This window comes from Amblyomma mixtum, chromosome 6 (genome assembly GCF_055824585.1).
Source record: "Amblyomma mixtum isolate Tamu chromosome 6, ASM5582458v1, whole genome shotgun sequence".
NCBI classification, from domain to species: domain Eukaryota; kingdom Metazoa; phylum Arthropoda; class Arachnida; order Ixodida; family Ixodidae; genus Amblyomma; species Amblyomma mixtum.
The window spans coordinates 45,407,826-45,427,448 of NC_143017.1; the positions used below are offsets into that span (position 1 = coordinate 45,407,826).

General features: G+C 45.9%; 2 protein-coding genes across 7 annotated transcripts in view; one reads left to right on the forward strand and one right to left on the reverse strand.

Moving 5' to 3' along the window:
* LOC149338955 (phosphatidylinositol 4-phosphate 5-kinase type-1 alpha-like) overlaps window positions 1–14,267 on the reverse strand; it is a 73,648-nt gene extending 59,381 nt beyond the window's left edge. For 2 of the 6 annotated variants that reach the window (XM_089547829.1, XM_089547826.1), the window contains exons 1-4: window positions 13,861–14,265; window positions 12,613–12,653; window positions 6,982–7,143; window positions 1,067–1,197 (exon numbers count right to left, since the gene is read on the reverse strand). In XM_089547829.1, coding sequence (XP_089403955.1) covers window positions 1,067–1,197; window positions 6,982–7,143; window positions 12,613–12,653; window positions 13,861–13,957 — 431 coding nt within the window. In that variant the 5' untranslated portion in view covers window positions 13,958–14,265. Of the gene's footprint in view, window positions 1–1,066; window positions 1,198–6,981; window positions 7,144–12,612; window positions 12,654–13,860 lie in introns of all 6 variants that reach the window. The other 4 variants (XM_089547827.1, XM_089547828.1, XM_089547825.1 and 1 more) reach the window with 3 other exon arrangements.
* The window catches only part of LOC149338956 (uncharacterized), a 166,551-nt gene continuing 161,145 nt past the window's right edge, over window positions 14,218–19,623 (forward strand). Inside the window, exon 1 of the mRNA XM_089547832.1 lies at window positions 14,218–14,429. The gene's annotated coding sequence lies outside the window, so the exon portion shown is untranslated. The remainder of the gene's footprint in view (window positions 14,430–19,623) is intronic.

Consider the following 19,623-nt stretch of genomic DNA (forward strand, 5'->3'; position numbering starts at 1 on the left):
AAAAAGGGAGGACGTGCGGAGTGGGCGAACTCAGGGTGCACGTGCGCAATTCTATGCTGTTTCCGCAGCAGAAGCTTTAGTCCTGCACAATCCACCTCTATAGTAACCCAGAAAACAGCGTTTTAAAGCTACAGGCGTCAAGGCAAACTCGGATGACAGAAGCATGCCTCGAAGCCAAACCATGCAACTGTATTCCGTAAGACACTGCCGCATGGCATAGTTTCGTTTTCGCATCTTCGGTCATTCGCACTTGCGCGCAGCAGCAATGGAACTGCACCAACAGACGCAGGAAGACTCACATCACCCTTAAGTGTGCTCAGCATCGGCATGGGTGCAGCACGCCAGAAGCTGCCAATGTAGTCTAGAATCCCGCTTTAGCCCATCTGCCGTCGCTGCTCCGTGCACGCTGAACATAGGCTATCAAAATGTTGGCACGCGGCATTCATGACTTAGCACGCGAGAATGCTGCCACCGTTGCAATGCAACAGCCGGGTCTGTACTGCATGAATTTCTATGGCAGCTTGGACGAGACCGGCTGATGATAACGTAGTAGCTGGGAAAATGCAGCACCCAGGAGCATAACGGCGGGGTTCTACTGCCTACTGTCACAAAAGTATAAAAAACCATCAATGCGTGCTGCTACTCCGTGGCACATTAAAAAAATTGCCCCCGCTATTCGCCTACTGTACATAAGATGTGTAATGTGCACCTGCATCAGTAAACAGCACTTCAAAAATGATGTAAGCATCAATTTAGTTGAGCACTAAGTCTTGATGCGCACAATAGTTCTTAAACTTTTTTACCTTTATGCTGCCTCTGTTCAACACTCAGTTCTTCAGTGGCCTTGAGCACGGCGACGGCTCTTTTCAATATTGATTAGTGATCTCAGCTGAGATTCATAACGCCCATTGTATAACCAGCACCGGCCTTGACTGCAGATGAAATCAGCACCGTAACAGCATTCAGTGGTGACGTGATGGGTTTTTTCAAACACCGGAAGCGCCCACGTGAAAGGGACTTAAGAGACAGTCAAAATACACCGAAAGTACAGCAGGCGAGCACTCACCCGGGAAAGACGATCGACTCCACCATGGCGAAATCCTGCATCAGCAAATCACGCTCTGGTTTCGATGCCAAACTGCCAACAGCGTAGCCTATGCCTAGTTGAATTGAACCTATAATTTGTGACGTTTGAATCTGCAATAAAAGAAGAAAAGAAAAGCACATAAGCAATGTGAGTAAGGGTAAGGCTATTAGAAACAACACAAGAAAGCCAGACAATTTTGGGCACTACCCAAGTTTGTGGCTTTTGAGCCAGTCATCCGAGGCCTGAAAAGAGTCATCTGCAACAGAACCCCGTAGTATTCTTAGGGGCTCTGGCAATAAAATAAAAATGTCTTTGCAATCCGGCAAACAAACTGGCCACCAAGGCACACAGCACAAGAAAATGGTGAATAGGCGACGCAAGTGTAGTGATGCCAAATATGTCCATGTTCACTCAGACTCTACACAATGACTGCTCCAAAGACATACCCACATTAAGAAAAACTTGTGGGGGTAAACAATGTGACATCAGCATGCAATAGCAAGCATACTTGACTTCCAAGGAAATACGAAGTGGGTTTTATATAATTTACGTAATAAACTGTAACGTTCATATCTAGTAAAAAGAACTTGCAAAGACATGACTGGCAATGCAGGAAAAAAAAAATTCTCAGTTAGGGGTTCAAAAATAAATAAACCTCTCACACGTTAACAGGAAAAAATTACAGCAAGATACGTATGTACTCCAAGCATTCCCCAAGTGCTTTCTTGCCATGCTAAGTGGCCATGGCGGAGAGAAGAACAGGTTGACCGTCAATTTTCCAGGTCGAAATACTGAGAAAGGATAAAATAAAGGTGCAAGAAAAGGAAGACAAAATCCTAGGGGACGCTCAGCGGCCGCTGATGGTCGTGCACCACAAAATGCGAAGCTTGTGAAAGCACCAAATGACGACCATCTGTGGGGTGCCTTTGCAGGTACTGATAGCATCTTTGCTAGCCACGATGTCATAAGAAGAAACTAGGTCAATCAAAGAAAATACAAAGGAAACAAAAAAAATAGTGCCTCCCCCCCCCCCCCCCCCCCCCTCCCCTTGAATATTTCGAGCCAGAGCAAGGCCTTTCTAAACGCAGCAGCAATGACGTCCAATATATTGACTGCAACCAACATAGCAGCAGGCCAGATCTTTGCTACCCTGCGTTCCCCCCTTTCTTTCCCTTCCACGCACGCACAATCGCGGCATAAACAATAAAAGCAGGACTACAGAACTCATGCAGCCTTATACTGCCCAGGCATTATGGGACTAAAGTATAGTTCCCAAAATAGCAGCACACGCTTGTTTTCCTGACCATTTCACCTTTGAACATGTTCAGAGCAAAACATGCAGCTCTGAAAGTAGCCGGACTGTCAAATGCACGGGGCTATACCATTGTGCTTGAGATCTTTAAAGCCCCTCAGCACCAAGCTTCGAAAAACAACTTTGCCTGCAGGGCATACAAGTGAGGCAACATTAGTGTGCCACCAAACAAACAAAAAAAAGGAGCGACAGAATTTTTCCCTATCGCTTAGTACGCTTTAAAATGTTACCCCTGAAAACTAGCCTCCCCCCCAGCCCCCCCAACTCCACCGCACACAGCACAGTGGTGCTGAATATGATCACCGAATGATGCTGTGTGTTGTTTTTTCATTTCCTTGTGTGTGATTATGTTGTTTGCCCCTCCTGCTTGGGCCATATAGGCCTGCAGTATTTTGAAATAAATAAATAAACACTTGATATAGCGGATGTTTTTAGTAGTTTCTTCATTGGTAACATACCTACACCTTCACCTCATCATACAGTAACACACAGCTGCCTTTCCTGTTAATTTTTTTCTCACTCCAACATCAACCGACGAGATATTCAATGTCATAAATAATCGGAAAATAACAAGTCCAGGTACATACAATATTCAAACCAATCACATCAAACTCAATGCACCTCAAATCTCTGATGCAAATAAATAGACTGGCATATTTCCAGGCGACCTTAAGAAAGGCATGGTAATTCCCATCTACAAAAAGGGCGACAGATTACTGCCCTTCAACTACTGGCCCGTATGCATATTGCCTTTCAGCAAAATTATTGAAAAATTAATTGGAAAATGTTTAACTGACTACCTCAATAAGTTTAACATCCTCTCCCCCACCAATTTGGTTTTTGTGAAGGTTTCTCCATAGAACTTGCCCATATTGCACTTACTGACCGACTAAAGAAATCGATCGATGCAGGGCTTTACGCTGCGTCAGTTTTTATTGATCCAACAAAAGCCTTTGACACAATTAATCACAACATTCTTTTTGCTAAACTAGAAGCAACAGGCATCTGTGGACCACCCCTCATCCTACTAAAAAGCTGCTTACAGGACAGAAATCAAACTGTTTCCATCTTAAACACTTTTTCTGAGCCACAAATTATGAACATAGACATGCCCATGCCTCAAGGATCTATCCCAGGTCCACTTTTATTTCTCACATATAAATTATCTACCCAAATATCTATCATCCTCAAGATGCATTTTGTATACAGGTAACACTACCATCTTTAGATCCAATACCGACATCTCATGTCTCATTTCTGATAACTGAGACTTACAAAATGTCCTTCAGTAGTGTAACAACAACATGCTTCATATTAACCAGCTCCCATCTGTATATCACTGTTGCTAGTCAAAACATAATACCATTTGACAGCTCTATATTTTTTGGTGTTCACTTAGACAAACACTGAAGCATCATGACCATAATATTACTTACGTAAATATGAAAATGGCACCCGACATACGTATTCTTATCAAAGCACGCTCATACTTTTAGCTTAAACAACTCGATCACGCTGTATCACTCATCTATCCACGGTCACACCACGTATGGCTTAGCATGTTGGGGAAATACGTATAGCTCTCACCTTGCTTCAACAAAGGTAATTCAGAACAAAGCCACAAGAATTATTGCGTCCAGTCCGTGTATTGTGAACGCTAGATCTCTACTTTACATGAACAAATATCCTAGCGGTTTCAGAGCTCATTCGATTTCATTCAGGCATTTTCGTCTTCAAACTCATGAACAACCAATTACCACCTGTTCAGTTCTTATAATCTAACCTCAACCATTCAAACATTACCACCTGTTCAGTTCTTATAATCTAACCTCAACCATTCAAACATTACCTGGTTAGCTTCTAACAACAATTTACTCCTGTCTAAAGTTCACAATAACTATGGCAAGCAGACTGTTCCGTTTTCATAAATATCATTATCGAACACCTTACCTCTAAACATTTAAAATTCATGTTACACTCTAATTTTAAAAAGACATTAAAACAACACCTAAAATTCACTAGTAAACCATTAGTTTCCTGTATTTTTTTTCAAAGTTCGTGTTCAATGTAGCCGACTGTGTGTATTATGTTCCAATTGAGTGTCACCTTTCATTTCTAAAATGTTGCGCATTGTTTATTCATTCATCACAAGCTGATCCCCCTTCAGTTGCCGACCATGGGACCTCCTTCTGCATATCAATCTGTACTCATCAACTAAATGATTAACAAATTCTGATTCTGAAATGAGAATAGCACATACGTCTCTGAAAGTTTATGGACATCCCATCAGAACTCATACTCAAACAGATTCACTTCATTTCATTTTTCATTTATTTCTCGTTATCTTTTATGATTCCATATTATCTTCTAATGGCAATGCCAGCTAATGTTTTCTGAGACAGGCTCGCTAAAAGGTGGCAAGGCTGTGTGACTAAATTCCGCATAAGCTCATACAGCATACCGATCATGCATCACTGAGATGATCATAGACAATCACAAATGCAACATGACTGCCTCAGGGAGTTACCGTGCATTACTGCACGAAATTTCAAATCACTCAAATGCTAAATTAATTAGTTCAACATTGTTCTCTTGTCTCATACCTCACAGGCCTAGAGCAGTAATGTTAAAGCTCATTCTCACACAAAGCAAACGAAGCTTTATCTGGTTATTAATAAGAACAACAACATTCACAAGTACCAGCACTGCTCAGCCTATGCAAACAGTGGCTACAATTACTTGTGTTTGTTTTATTTCAAGACGGATCTGCAAAAATTTATTGCAAGAAAAAGCATTCACCGCTTCAGTGATTCCTTTGTGGACCTCCTACATAATATTCTGCGTCAGTGTCATGCACAGTCTTTCCTCTGCACCGTTTATTCCTGTCGTGCATTATGCGCTCGTGTAGTGTTGCCAAATGACAGCCTGCACTGAGCCGCACCCATAAATATTCAGTGCTGACATGACCTCTCTTGGCAAAGAAGAAATACCGAGTAACAAACGTCGCTAAGAATTTCCCTTTAGAAGTCAGCTCAACAGAACACTACTGATAGGGTCAAGGTTAGAAGTGGCCATAGAGGTGTTGTTTTAAAAAAAACTATGATTAGCAGCAGCAAATCTTAACTCTTTCCCTATTACGCCCATCGTGCATCGTTAGCCCGCTAACGAATTTGCGCACCGATTTCAGAACCTTTCGCGCTGTTTACGGGCATGTTGCCCATCTGGCTTGTAGTCAGAAAACTAAACTTTCATTTCTGACGTTTCCTGCCCCGCCCCCCTCCAATGAGGGGGGCATTATACGAATGCACGCCTAAGATACGGTGGTATTGTCTAAGTACGCACAACGTAGCAAATCTCAGACCCTTTTTTGTCTGCGATCGATTTATCGACAACCAAAACAATAAGTCTGAAGATCTGCATTTTTGTCTGAATTCAGTTTTGACATTGGCGACAAGGGTTTCTAGTCTGTTTTATAACAAGAATACTATTCAAGATAACTCTGAATCTTTCACAGATAGTGGCCAACTGAACATCAAACATTTTGCATACTTCAGAAAATTCTTCACACTTTAGATACAAGCAAGTCTGCACAAGTTTTGTTTATTTTTTTCCTAAAATCTTGTTTCTGCCAAATAACAATTTCTGTTGCAACGTGCAATTTATTATTCAAATTTATATGCCTAAAAAGCACATTTACTTCGCTTCACTTTCATGTATTGTATAAAATTTTAAACACAGCAGTTTTTACAGAAAACAGAAACTACTGAAACCTACAAAATATGATCATTTTCCCCACAGTAGGGAAAGAGTTAAGGAGAACAGAGTTCTTTAACAGATGACATCTAGTTAATCAATGTACTGCATTTAAGGTAATGAGCCACTATAATTAATTTTTTCCCTCTTCGAACCTTGGAACTCAATATTTCAAAAGGAATCTTAGAATAACAGCAACATGCACACGTTCTGAACATTTGCTGAAGTCCACCTACTAACAACCCTTTATGTAAAAAAAAAAGAAACTACAAAATTCCAAGGCTCGCGTGTCCTAGCCATGAGTCGCACAGTTTCATTCTGGAATGCCACTATGAGCACAAAGTGTTCAGTGTTGATATTCTCTGCACCAAATGGTAAACTTTACTCATATATTTCTGAAAAATGACATAAAACTGTGTTCTGAGATAACTGAGTCAATCCACAGGCTTAGAGTTACCGCAATTCACCTCGTCTGTTCGGAGCCCCACGACAAGAGTCCTCAACTAGCCAAGACTACTGCCTTCCCACAAAGCCCCGCAGCTACAACTTCGCAAGGAACGGCAGGGACCCAGGGTGTATTACAAAGGTCCCATTTTTCAATTACATTTTTTTTGCTTTCTTTCAGTCTGTGTGGTTGGCTCAAGCAGTAGTGCTCCAAGAGTTCCCTCTGCCCAGTGATGACAGATGCAAGGCATCGCTAGAGCCGATCCCACAGACCGAGAAAAACAGACCTTGATAAACAACTCAATACCATCATCGACATACAAACACACACAGTATGCACCCTTCAACTACGGACAGGCAACGCTGGAGAGAGATGACCGCGTACCTTTTTGTAAGTGATCTGGCCCTCCTCGTCGACCCGCCGGTGTCCGATTTTTTTCTCCTTGTCCAGCTTGCTCTTGTAGGCAGAACTGCCGGGTGTCTGCGGCTGCACCGTCGTGGGCGTCCGGTTGTCCACAGGCTGCTGGTATTGCTGGGCCGCAGTGACCTGCGCAATTACACTCATCAGGTCTCCACACACAGGGCAAACAGCACCCGTGGGCGAAACTTATCATCCCTGCGCCCCAACTCCTCTGGCATCATCATTTCTGCACCCTGGATGCGCCCTGGAGCAATGCCAATGTTTGTGTCAACAGTGGTGTCCAAAATAAACAATTCTGCTTCATAGCTTTGCCACTAGATGTAGCAAACTTGATGGAAAAAAGTACCTCAAAAGCTGGCATGCATTACAGACCACTTCCAGCAACAACTAGGAGGATAACGCAGCTTCTATCAAAAGCTGGCATGCATTTTAGACCTTTTAGACCATTTCCAGCAACAAGTGGGAGGATAACGCAGCTTCTAGCAGAACATTTATACAGTATCAAGTGGAGCAGTCCAAATGCTTTCCCCAGCGGATGCTTCAATAGTTCAAGCTGCCCAACTGTCCCCCCTCCCACAGACTGCAGCCAGTTCTCAGTGGCTAGGCTTACAAGCGCAGTGGTTCCGATTTGACTCCAAAGTCCCTAGCCAGGCTTTAGCTACATAAACCCTGCAAAAGTGGACAAAGCTACAGAATGATGTGAACTCTCACCTACATGGATTTTCCGCGGCCAAGTTTCATGCTTGAAATGGTAACACCTGGTTACTATAACAATCTTTCAGCCAGGTTTCATACATGTCATTTCCTACAAGATCTCCTCACCATTCTGCTACCAAAGGAAACCAACTGTACTGGTGAACGCTCAGACCTGCTAGAACAACTCCCTAATTACTAGTGGCTTTTGTGTGGTGCTGTCATCAAGATAAGCGATACCTTCAACCAAAAAATTTACTCAATTCCTCCATTTTATGCTATCTATAGTCGAAATAGTCTTCAGTGGGCTCTCAAAATGATATTTTGTGGTCTGAGCATGTTGCTTAAGCAGAACCTTCGCATTGGGAAATGACAACACAAAGTTACGCCGCTAAGTTCAATTCCGTTGCCTTCTGCTTCTTGACACATCTAATAGACTAAACAACACAATTCAGGTTCCAAGGCTAACTGCTCAATAGCTCGAACCACAGTATGCTGCCTAGCATAAAGGTGAGGTCTGACAGACCTCTCCCTGGCATAAATGTGACATCAAAGGGGCGTTCCCAATGGGAAAAACTGTTCACTTATGCTTCTGAAACGGTTTTGCTTGGGACGAGAGCTCCGCCAGTGACTTTCTTCTCCTGATCACTGCCCACTCGGTACGCGGCATATTTTGCCCATGAGACCAGAAACACATGCTCTTACTTCGAAGGCTGGGAGAGGTCTATTGGAGGGGTGCCACAACAACAGCTAAAGGGGCTCTGAAAGGCGCTCTAATAAAGTTGTGGTACACCTGTGATGTTAAAGGACACTGTTTCACGTGTATCCTGCAGCAAGAAATTTTCCAACGCGCTTTGTAGAAGCTGAGTTATTTGTAGTCAAAGCTTGAATTTCAGTGCCATCGCGCCTTTCCCTCTCCTCTCGTCACTTTTTGTACGCTGAAAGGTCAATGTCCCTCCGCCAGCCCCACCTTCAGGGGCAGAGCTTTCTAAACCACCAGAGCTACACCGCTTATTGGTCGCGGCCATGGTAGCTGCCTGACATCTGAAAGAATCTAACCAATAGCCACTTGTATACGCAGCAGCAGTGCGGCAGAGGAGGGCGCGAGCATGACGAAGTCGCCGGAAGCGGCTTGCCGACCTTCGAACATGACTGTGGGTTCTCTGTTGCGTGTAGAAGGGTATTATTTGGCTCAGGTGTTCACGACAACACAATGCAGTGATTTAGCGAGTTGATGTGCTCTTCTCGGAAGGTGTTTCACAGCCCCTTTCATATAGCATTGGAAAGGCAGGTAAACACAGCTTTCTTTGCTTTCATTCCATGTGCACACCTGATCAACTGCATGTAAACACATAATGCCAACCGATGTGTGAACTCTGTGCAAATACAAAAGACTGGACAGGGGATAATAGCCAGATTAAGTGGTTCTTTACTTGCAAGAAGGGAACATAAAGAACTGCCAACTAGATGGACAGGGTGGCTAGCATGCATGTCCACAGTGAATACAGACAACCAAATAGGCCGTTCCTTGTCCTGCTGAGGCCAGAATAAGGGTGGTGCCATATTTTTCACCCTCTTTTTGAATTAGGCGGTGAAATTTCTACACTTGCTTCTGCGTTTTGCCTCGCCCTCAACCTTCCCTTAACATGAGGCATTAAAGGGACATTGCGGACAAACTGAAGCTGGCCTAGATTGATGTACTACCATCTTCTAATGCCGTAGCAGCTACTCTTCCAGAAAACGAAGCTCTCATAAGCGGACAGAGTAAGTATTGCAGCCCCTGGTGCACATTTATGACGCAAGAATATACATGTACCAAAATTAAAGCTAACCAGTGGCACTCATCGTCCTCACCAAAACCACAGGTCTGCTGCGCGAGAGTGGCAGAATGTTCCAAATCTAACTGTTCTTCACACCTCAGCAATGAAAGCGCCTTCTACTGCTGCTGAACTGACATGAACAGAGTCACAAACGGCCAAATTAAGGAATTCTACTGAGAGCAAATACTCCCTCTAAATGCTGGAATGCACCGGCGTCCTCAATAACTGTCAGTGATGTGGCCACCCATTCTGAAGACTGGACTGCTGCATTACACTCCTCCAACTTGCCAACGAATCTGCTATTCTGGTTCACATTTTTCCTATCCTAGTAAAACCCACTGTAAAAGGGAGTGGGCCAGTTCTATTTAAACCAAAGATCCCTCCAAGCCCCGTCTGCTCCCGTGTGTCTGATCTATGACGCTGGTGCAACACTTCAAAAGTCCGTTAACAGCCGAAACAAGGCCAACAATAGTCTAAGCCAGAGGTTGTTTTCCAGTGAATACCAACAGTGAGTGAACCCTAACATGGTCATCTCATATCACGAACATCACTAACGAAGCTAACCGGACCCTTGGTTTCATAGGGCGCAATCTACGATTTGCCACCCCATCCATCAACATAACTTTTGTCCGTCCTAAACTAGAATATGCTTCGGCAATATGGGATCCTCACCCATCTAACCTCTCTTTAACTATAGAAAAAATACAAAATCGAGCTATCCACTTCATTTATTCTGACTATTCGTACTACACCAGTGTGTCTGCTTTAAAAACTAGAGCTAACTTACCCCGCCTTGAAACGCAACGAAAAATTTCTCGATTGTGCCTCTTTCATATGTTTTATCATTCATCTTTAGGAGAATCGGTCATATCACCTGCTTATCGCCTCTCAAGCCGTATTAACCACCATAAGGCCGTTTACGCCCCCACCGCAAGAACTACCGCTCATTCCCGATCTTTTTTCGTCACGTCATCCAAGGACTGGAATGATCTACCACAGGAGTCCGTGCATCCCATCAACGCCATCCATTTCAAGAACGCTCTTAAGACCATAGTTGTTTAACTGTCATGCCCATCCCTCATGTAATGCCCCATACCAGGGGCCTTTGAGGTATCAAATAAAAAAAAAAACAGAGCTGCAGTTTGACCTGAACTTCTGCACCATCAAGGGCCACAACACTGAACAGCTTGCACGCAGAAACGTTTTTGAAGGCTGAAATAAACATTAATTCATTCACTTCCAGGCACAGCTGCACAAGAGACAATATGCGGGGTGCAGCGTTCTGGTATTGGGCTGTAACCAAAAGCTCCCACGATTGCCTGGTCACCAAAAGGGCACTAGCCAAGATGCGTCTCACTCGGCCATTACAATCTAGATGGGCCTGGGTAAACTGGCGCTACGGAGTGGAGGCCAAGCTTCTGCACTGAATAAACTTCTCAGCTTTCACTCAGAAACGCCTGTCTGCTCTGGGTTCATGAAGTCAAATACCTAGCCAAAAGCGTCATTCTTCGAAATTCTGCCAATTATTAACGAACCTCGAAGTTAAGACTTGTTTTAAATATAGTAACTGTGAACACACCCGGTAGGCAGGTGCATACTGTCATGTCAGCTGGCACAGCCAGCGTCACCTAACGGCAGGTTGCTACCTTATTTGAGACTGTGGCTATACTAACACATTTAAAATGATGGTTCGGCATCAGCGCTGTGCAGTATTCCATTAGAGCCATGTTCGAGGCATAGAAGACAAGAGTTCAAGTCTGGATTCTTTCGTGAAATTTTTTTGCTTTTGCTTTTCACTCATAACTATCCCTGGGTATGTACAACCTTCTAGCTTGCAAATCATAATGATAGGCGCGGTTCAGGTGTCCACTGGGATATCTGAGACAGATAATGCGCCATTTCCTTTCCTCGAAAACCACTTTACCAATTTATTTAAATTGTGATGCTTAGTGGCTTATAGCGTTGTTTAGAAAACTTTCAGCCGAATGTTTTCTGCCGTCTTTGCTTACAAAGTGGTCACATGGTTGGCCAATCAGTAATTTTTCACGCCCTCTTGCATATGTTATGCCTTTTAGAAATGCCCCTGTGACAGTCTCGAGTCGCTGTGGTCCAAAAATAGGGTTTTAATTAAGTGTTGTTGCTGTACAGGCTGCAATTGGTGAATACGCCGCCGGGTGCGAAACCCGCAAACCGTAAGTATGGGTACAAAATTTTCTTTTGACATTGCACATACCTGATATCTAAAGCACAAAATAAAAAGACAGACAGACCATGACCCGTTCATCCAATAGCTAGAGAGACGAGGAAAACAAGCGAGAAATAAACTGCAGACCAGATATTAGTCGGTTAAAAAAAAAACAGAAAGCTTACACACCTGACAACGTGAATGAGATACACCACCTGTGTGGAACTCCGAAACATGTGAAAGCAGAATGCAACTCCACATTCCTGCCTGAAGCAGCTATGCTGCAAATGACAGGCTGCTTTAAAATGTCGCGTTTAAATGAATGAAAAAAAAAAAAAACGAGGGGAAAAGATCTGGAATAACTGCAACCGCACCAAGCCTGGCATTAATCCTCGCAAAGGGCAGGTTACTCTAAAAGCACACACACACATAAACCCTCAAGAGCAACCATTGATACCCCTTATCCCAAGATAAGTCTCTGCCCAGAGGCCAGTCGTGAGATAGCAGAACCGTTCAATTAAAAGAGCCAACTAGTTCACTTTAAAGACGTTTTTGTCTCTGCTGCCAGTCTCATGTATATCTAGCACTTTTCAAGGTTAAGTTTTAGAGAGAACTTTGCCTTCATGCCATTATAATGAACTTGCTTGAAATAACAAATACACTGGTCTGCTTTCGATCGGCTGTGTCTATGAGCTTTGACGCTCGATCTCTCTGACGTGTGTAAAAGAACATTTGCATTTGATGACGCTTTCATTCAATATGGGTTATTTTCTGAGCTATGACATGCCACATTACAACAAATCAAAGCCCGAAAGTTTTTTGTGAATTAACGTTAGATAACATATGGTGTTACGAGAAACTGCAGGGAAAAGTGGCGTGCATGCCTTTTGTACTCACATCAATTGGTGGTGGCTTGGGCTTTGCGGCCCTCTCTGTGACTGCAAAAAAAAAAAATGAAAGTCATTGCATAAGTGAAAACGGAATAAGGAGCAACATATTTTAATTGCTAAAAGCACGCCAAACGCACATGCAATGCAGAACAAGCTGTAGCCCTGTTTAAGTTAATCAACTGTTTAATTGGCTTGGCGCTTGAAAGCTCCTGCGACACGGGTTCGCGTACATTACCATTCGTAGCGCTCCCCATATCGACGTGCACCAATGTCGAGGTCAGGGCGTACAAGCAAGCCCAATCTGACTTCGAACGTTAGGTATCCTCGCTTACGCAAATCTGCCTTTGCTTAGAATCTCCTCGGTTTCGCAAAACGGCAAGCACAGGCAGCTAAGCGAAACCGTTACAGCCCCTTCCAACCGTGTCGAGTGGATCGCTTGCAACCCTCTAGACTAGGCACTTTATCCGCCGATAACAACGCCCGAGCATCGCGGCCCAGAAATCCGAACAATTGGTCTCCTCCGTGCCCAAATGAGTGGCTTATTGGCTGACGTATCGCGAAAGGAGGAACTGTTTGTGAAGTCGCCGCCGAAGTCAAAGCCCTCTAGGTGGCGGAATGCAATTGAGGATCGCGAACTGAAATCTCCCGCAACTGTTTTGAAACGGCCCGAACTGGGGATCCTGATCAGCGCAAAGAATTCTGAACAATCTGTTCGCGTATACTTTACCTGACCACACTGAAAAGCGCTTTCACAACATACACACCGGCGGTGAAGTAATCGTCATGTCCGTGCATAATAATGCATAGGCTTACGGCATCCCGAGTGCTAGTCACGGCAACCTCTCCCGTATTAGCTGAAAGCCGCAGCAAACAGTTTTCCCCGCACTCTGAAGGAGGGAAGAATCGGCGCCGGGGTAGTATACGCTTCCCACGGGACGATCGGCGGAACCCTGCAGCGCTTACTCGCGACCGTGACTTCGAGTGCCCTATTTTAACGAGTCGCGGAATGCGGCTTTCCAGGAAGCCCGTGCCTGGCGAGAGGCTGCGACCCGTGGCCCGCTGCATCAGCGGGTGTCAGCGGCGTCCGCTGAGCCCACCAATGATTCAGCGGCCAGTTACGAACATCAATCGGTCCCATGCGGGGCCCGGGGGGCTGCTCGCGAGAGGTGGAAGGCGTTTCCGGATTCTCGGCAGGCGTCAGCGCGCCAGCGAGCCGCGATCGTGAGCGATGGGCGTGACAGCCTGGGCCACGTACCGGTGGTCTCCCGTTCTTCCACCGCGTTTGCGGTAAACACCACAACCGATTCGCTCTCCGGCGCGGCAGCCGGGGGCAAAGGAGTCTCGGAGGCCATCTTGATTTTTCTGTCAATTCCAGCCGCGGCCGGGAGATATCGCTCGCCGGGGATGAATCACTCCACGACCCGCATGGCGCGTCCGCGTTGCACGACAGCTCGTCGCCGCGCCAGTCACATCCGAAGAAGCACACACGACTCAGGTGTTATCGGGCATCTGGCTGGTGTTTTTCGTCGCACATAAGCAAGCAGAACACATACAGGCACACACACACTACAATAGGCCTAACCACCGAGCTTTCTGCGGTTATTCGGCGCGACGGTGCTGCCATCTCTGGGCTCCGCTCGCCACTCGGAGGCGCCACTGGTGTGGGCGCCTCGCGCTCGGCGCGCTGCGACCAGCGCGCTTCACAGACGCGAGCGAAAGCCTCTGCGTCAGTGCGCGCCCTGCTCCCGCACTTGAAATCGGTGCGCCCCTCGCCGGACCTGCTCGGAGTTATCCCCTGACAGCGGTCTTCGCCCCCAGGCACACGTGAGCCAATCACGTTGATCGCTCTGGCGCAGCGAAATTGTAGATGAGTCTAGTGCGCATGCAAATTATTTGCCTTCGAGACAAGACGCCTGGCGTTTACGGCGCGCGTGTTTTGAGCTGTTTGTTTTGCATTACGGGTACAACGTGGCGAGTCAAGTTTCCTAGCAGCCCGGCAGCATGGGTGAGCGCGTCCTGGGTTGAAGTGGCGGTACGAATAAGGTGGACTACGAGCGAAATCGCGGTATTCCTGCGGTGAATTTTCACCATTAGCTACATCTTTGGCCGCAAATGAATAACGCAATACAAAAGGAAAGATATTTGGACTCTGCATAAAAAAAAAAAAAACTAATTTGGAAGCTATGGAACCGGCAAGCCATTCATGTTATTTATATGTGGATGAAACCTTTTATTCGGCATCATAGTAACCCATGTGATGCCAGTGCAGAGCACACCGGCACTAAAATATGTTTACGCCGGAAGCGTCGCGATACTTTCTAGCTATACATTACCTTCCTTTATTAATTCCTGTCGTTTCTAATCAGCGGTGTTTGTCTCATCACAATGCTTGTGCGATAGCGTTGCTTTTGTATATTATCCGACATTGGTGGACCTGTAACATCAGTACGACATTTGAGATTGTTACGATCTCATCACAATGCTTGTGCGATAGCGTTGCTTTTGTATATTATCCGACATTGGTGGACCTGTAACATCAGTACGACATTTGAGATTGTTACGAAAGGGATGAGGAGGTAGTGAAATAAGGAGATTGTGAGGCCCTATAAGTTATGACTGCCTCCTGTGGGGAATCAGTACGACGATATCTTCTGTCGCTAAAGAGAGATCGAGAAAAAAAACGAGGGTTTATGCACGCAGCTACATATATTAATGTGTGTTACCTGACAACTCTGGACATTTGTGCACTGTGCGTCACTGTTTCAAACTGCGTGACGCATACTGACAGCGCTGACTGACATATGGCGTCCTCGAATTTTAACCGAATTCCCATTGCCAGAACAATTCTCGCCACCTTCGGATCGCGCAGTAAGATGATATTTTGGTGTTGCAGCAAGCGTACCGATGGCAGCAAATTATACGACAATATAAAGGCGCATGTACTGGAGCAAGCGATGACAGGGATTAAGCGACGAACCAAAAATGTAAACTCAAGTTAGATACTTACTGTTACCGAGCTTAGAAAAATTATTACCGCCATAAGGAGCGGCACGGACAACAGTGCTATGACGTTTCGACATCCTCGGTTGCTCCCTTTTTTTCTTTTCCCGAAGCGAATACGTCCAATGAGCTCTTGTATTTCGGCCTCCGTTTTCTTCCTTTTGTACCAAATACACGTCCTTCTTGGGTGCCAGTGCTGGTTGTTGGCAGTGACAAAAAAAAGAAAGAAAGGTGATGTTGCGTAAGATCCGACCACGTTTGTTCTGGTGCTTGCACAACTGTGAGCCACCGAGCGGAGCACACTCGCGAGGAAGCGAGCGGGTTCGGCGGCGGCGTCCGTTCCCGAGCTCTTTCCTCGGTACGTTAGGTGCACGCAATTTCGAGCCTGCATCTGCAAGCTGCGTATTTTGTCTGCTCTTGAGTTGAACAACCGCGACTTCGCTCTTTTCGTTTCGCCGTTTGGCTGCTTTCAACGAGAGGGGACGTTCACTGCAGAGATGATAGTGGAAGGCACTTCACTTCTGTCGCCGCCAGTCGCATTGCAAGTCCCACTCTGGTCATTCCGGGTCAGCCGCTGCGCGAATTAGATGAGGTATCTTGCCTAGCATGCCCACCGGCTTCCACTCCGAATGGGGATGACACCAACCATCCACCCCACTTTCTCCGGCTGAGTGGCTGCTCTGCCTGCCAACAGCTTACTTAGCGGGCTGAGGACACCGGGCGCGCTATGGCGACCATCTTACCCGGCAATGTATAATTGATTGAATGCATGTTTTTTACTCCTCCTCCAAGCTAGGGCATCCTTTGGCCCTCACAGAATGTCCTAAAACCAGCGGCATCAGCCTATATGCATAGCTATCGCTGACGTCATAGCGGCCGCCATCTTGGGACCAGGAAGCGCAGCGAAAGCCTGGGCGTTTTGCTAATCCGCTTACCGGCCACATTGGGGAAGCCAGCACCCGTGGCTTCCCGTGACACCACCCGTGACACCACCCGAAAGCTATCTGACATGGTGTGGTTCTGAACCGCCTTGGGCCTGTGACAGGCGTCATGGAAATAGGTCAACACCACTGGGCTTTCCTTGAGGCCCCCATTTTATCACCTCGCTTCGCCGCAACCTACCCCTTTCACCACTGCCGTACACTCTAAATACATATACGCCCATGTATAGAGGATAGCGTAGAGGATATCCCCTGCATACTTCTTTCTCTTGGGAGTGTAGATCTGAGTGCAAATCCCGTTGTTGATTCGGTCACGTGCGGGGGGATCCTCGATTAAAACGCGCTGCCCCGAAGCGATGCCGGAGCGAAAGGCCCAAGAAAACAGCAGTCTTGTTATACAACTGCTAGAAAACGGCAATAAACTGCGCAGCGACACCTCCGAAGCTTACAGGTGAGCTAGCATAAGCGACAGGTATATACAACAAAACAGTACAGGTGGTCTTTAACGAGTAGGGTGACAATCCGCTGACGCGAGGGCTCTGGAATGGTCTCCTCCGGGGCGTTGGAGTTTCTAAATAAGCGCGCGTTCCCCGCTAGTCCTTGACACCCTGAGTGGCAGTTGATATGGCGGCGTGTGGACAGCTGTCCGTTTCAAGGGCTATTCTTTCAGCGCCGACCACGCGACACACCAGAGCCACTCAAGCCAACTGGCCGGACATCTTTTGTTGCTTCTTAGCAGCTCGGTAACTGATTTCGGCGATTGCTGTGTATGCTTGTGTATTGAAAAATGCCAATTGCGTTACGACGAAACCTAAAAACTAAATAGGCTTACTTACCATATTTCATTACTTTGGTAATATAATCCCTACACTGTCCCCGCCCCGCCTGGCCCCTATCGTGCCTATAATGATGCCTTCACCGGAAGACTTACAGACCTTTATACTATAGGCCTTTGACCTTTTGTACTTAATCTGTGTCTTCATTAAAGTTTGTTACTACTGTACACTACCTGGTCAGAAATTCAAATAGCGCCACCATAATGCATTTAACTGAAATTTGTCTTGACAGCAAGAAAATTCCACGGAAAGAGGACGCGTAGGGACCCTGTCGCGGGGTGAGAGGAGATAAGCATCCCTCCCCTTTTATATATATGTGCCCGCTTGAGTTCAAATAGCATCGGTAATCACAAAATGTTCGAGAACGAAAACTTGTGACTTCTCTGTCTTTCTCTACCACTTATTTACTCGAGAAATGTTATAACGGGGTCTTCTATGCTGAGGGTTGCGCAAAATCTTCACGCGTCAGTGTCATTGCACCATCGATGGCATGGTGCGGTATGTGGGGCTTTTACGCCCCAAAGTTGCACATCGGTATCTAGGGTCCTCTAACGTATGAGCTCGCATCACATAACAACACGGCCGTCTTCTGGCTCCTTCGGAACGCAGCCGCTGGATTAGGGAAACGAAATGAACACCGCAGCCCATATTCAAACAGTGATAGTTTGTAACTGCATCCGATGCCATTTGGATGAGCAGCGACTTGCTCATTGTCAGATTCTGCTACGATGTCGTATTCATCCCAGGCAATGTCCCAGCTGTGTTAATGAGGGGCATGCTGGGGCGGCGCGATCGATGCTTGGTTGCACGTTGCTGTGGCGTTCCTTCAGTCCCGTGGAAAATTTCCCTCTCACGGCTGTTTTAAACGCGCCAATTCTTTCTTTTCGGACTCACTAAATGACTGCGATTTTCCGTTTCCAGACGATACATGACTAGACGACATTTCGTCCAGCTTTTCAATACACGTCACGGGCCAGAAGTTGCAGCTGTCGCACTTCTGCGCGTCGAGGTTCAATTGCGCATGCGCAAGTTGCCGCCGGCGAACTGTGGATGCTTGGTGCAGCGGACGCAGTCCTGCACCGTGCTCAGCTGCGCTGTTACTGTCAGTCAGAGCTGCCGGCCCAGTAAGAAAACTGTGAAGAGAACTGAAAATTAAAGACAGTGCGGCACACTCTTGCAGCACTTTACTTTCACTTAGCGGAAGCAAGCCGTTCCTTCTATTTTTTTTTTTTGGGGGGGGGGGGGGGGGGGGGGAGGGGGCATTAGCAACAGCTGGACTTGCCCAAATTTAGCCCCGAACGGCTGCTTCTTCTCGCTTCTTGTCTCCTGATGACTGCCCTGGAATAGGAGGGCCTTTCTTTCTTCTCTGCGAAGCCATCGGCGAACGGGCCTCTGCAGTCAAGAATAAACTGGCGTGGCTAGTTGTGGCGTTAGCTGTCGTTAGCAGGCCGTGTTAATTTCCCCGGAGATAGCGCCAACGCAATCGATAATTGTGAAGTCGACAGTCGCCCTTTGCGGGAGGGTAGAGAGCGATTCTGATCAAGTTATAAAAAAATTATACCGGGTGTTTTTTTTTTAACTGATTACAGATCGTTATTTGAAACCACGTGAGAGATACGTCGGTGCAGTGTGTACAGGTGGTTTGTATAGCAAGGCGGCCATTGTGCACGTGTTAGAGTTCAGGGATTAAACGATTAACTAAAATTAACTAATCAACTTTTTTACTCTTGACTTTAGGGGCCAACATTATATTGAGAAACTGAAAGTCGTAAACACAAAAGCTGAGTCCAGTTTTTGAAATTTTTATCCGCAATGCGTTTCGAGATATTTAACGTCGAAAGCACGCATTTTTATCTCGTAAAGTTGGCCTCGCGAAATGCACATCTTTAAAATGGCGTAGCTCGCATTTCGAGTACAACAAATACGGAAGCCGTTTGTCTATTCTGTGCCGCAGAAGGAGTTAACGCGGTGCCATTTTACAATATGCATTGCGGGAAGCTAAAAATGAGTATTTTTGACGTCAAATATTTCGGAATGCATAGCCGATAAAGAAAAAATTTCAAAACTTTACTCAGCTTCTATGTTCACAGCCTTCAATTTGTTAATATGAAGTTGATCCTTGAAATGAAAAGTAAAAAATTCATTAGTTAATTTTAGTTAATTAATCGTTTCATCACTGATCACTATCACCTACATGATGTCCGCCTTGCTATACAATTCACCTGCCCAGACGGCACTGAT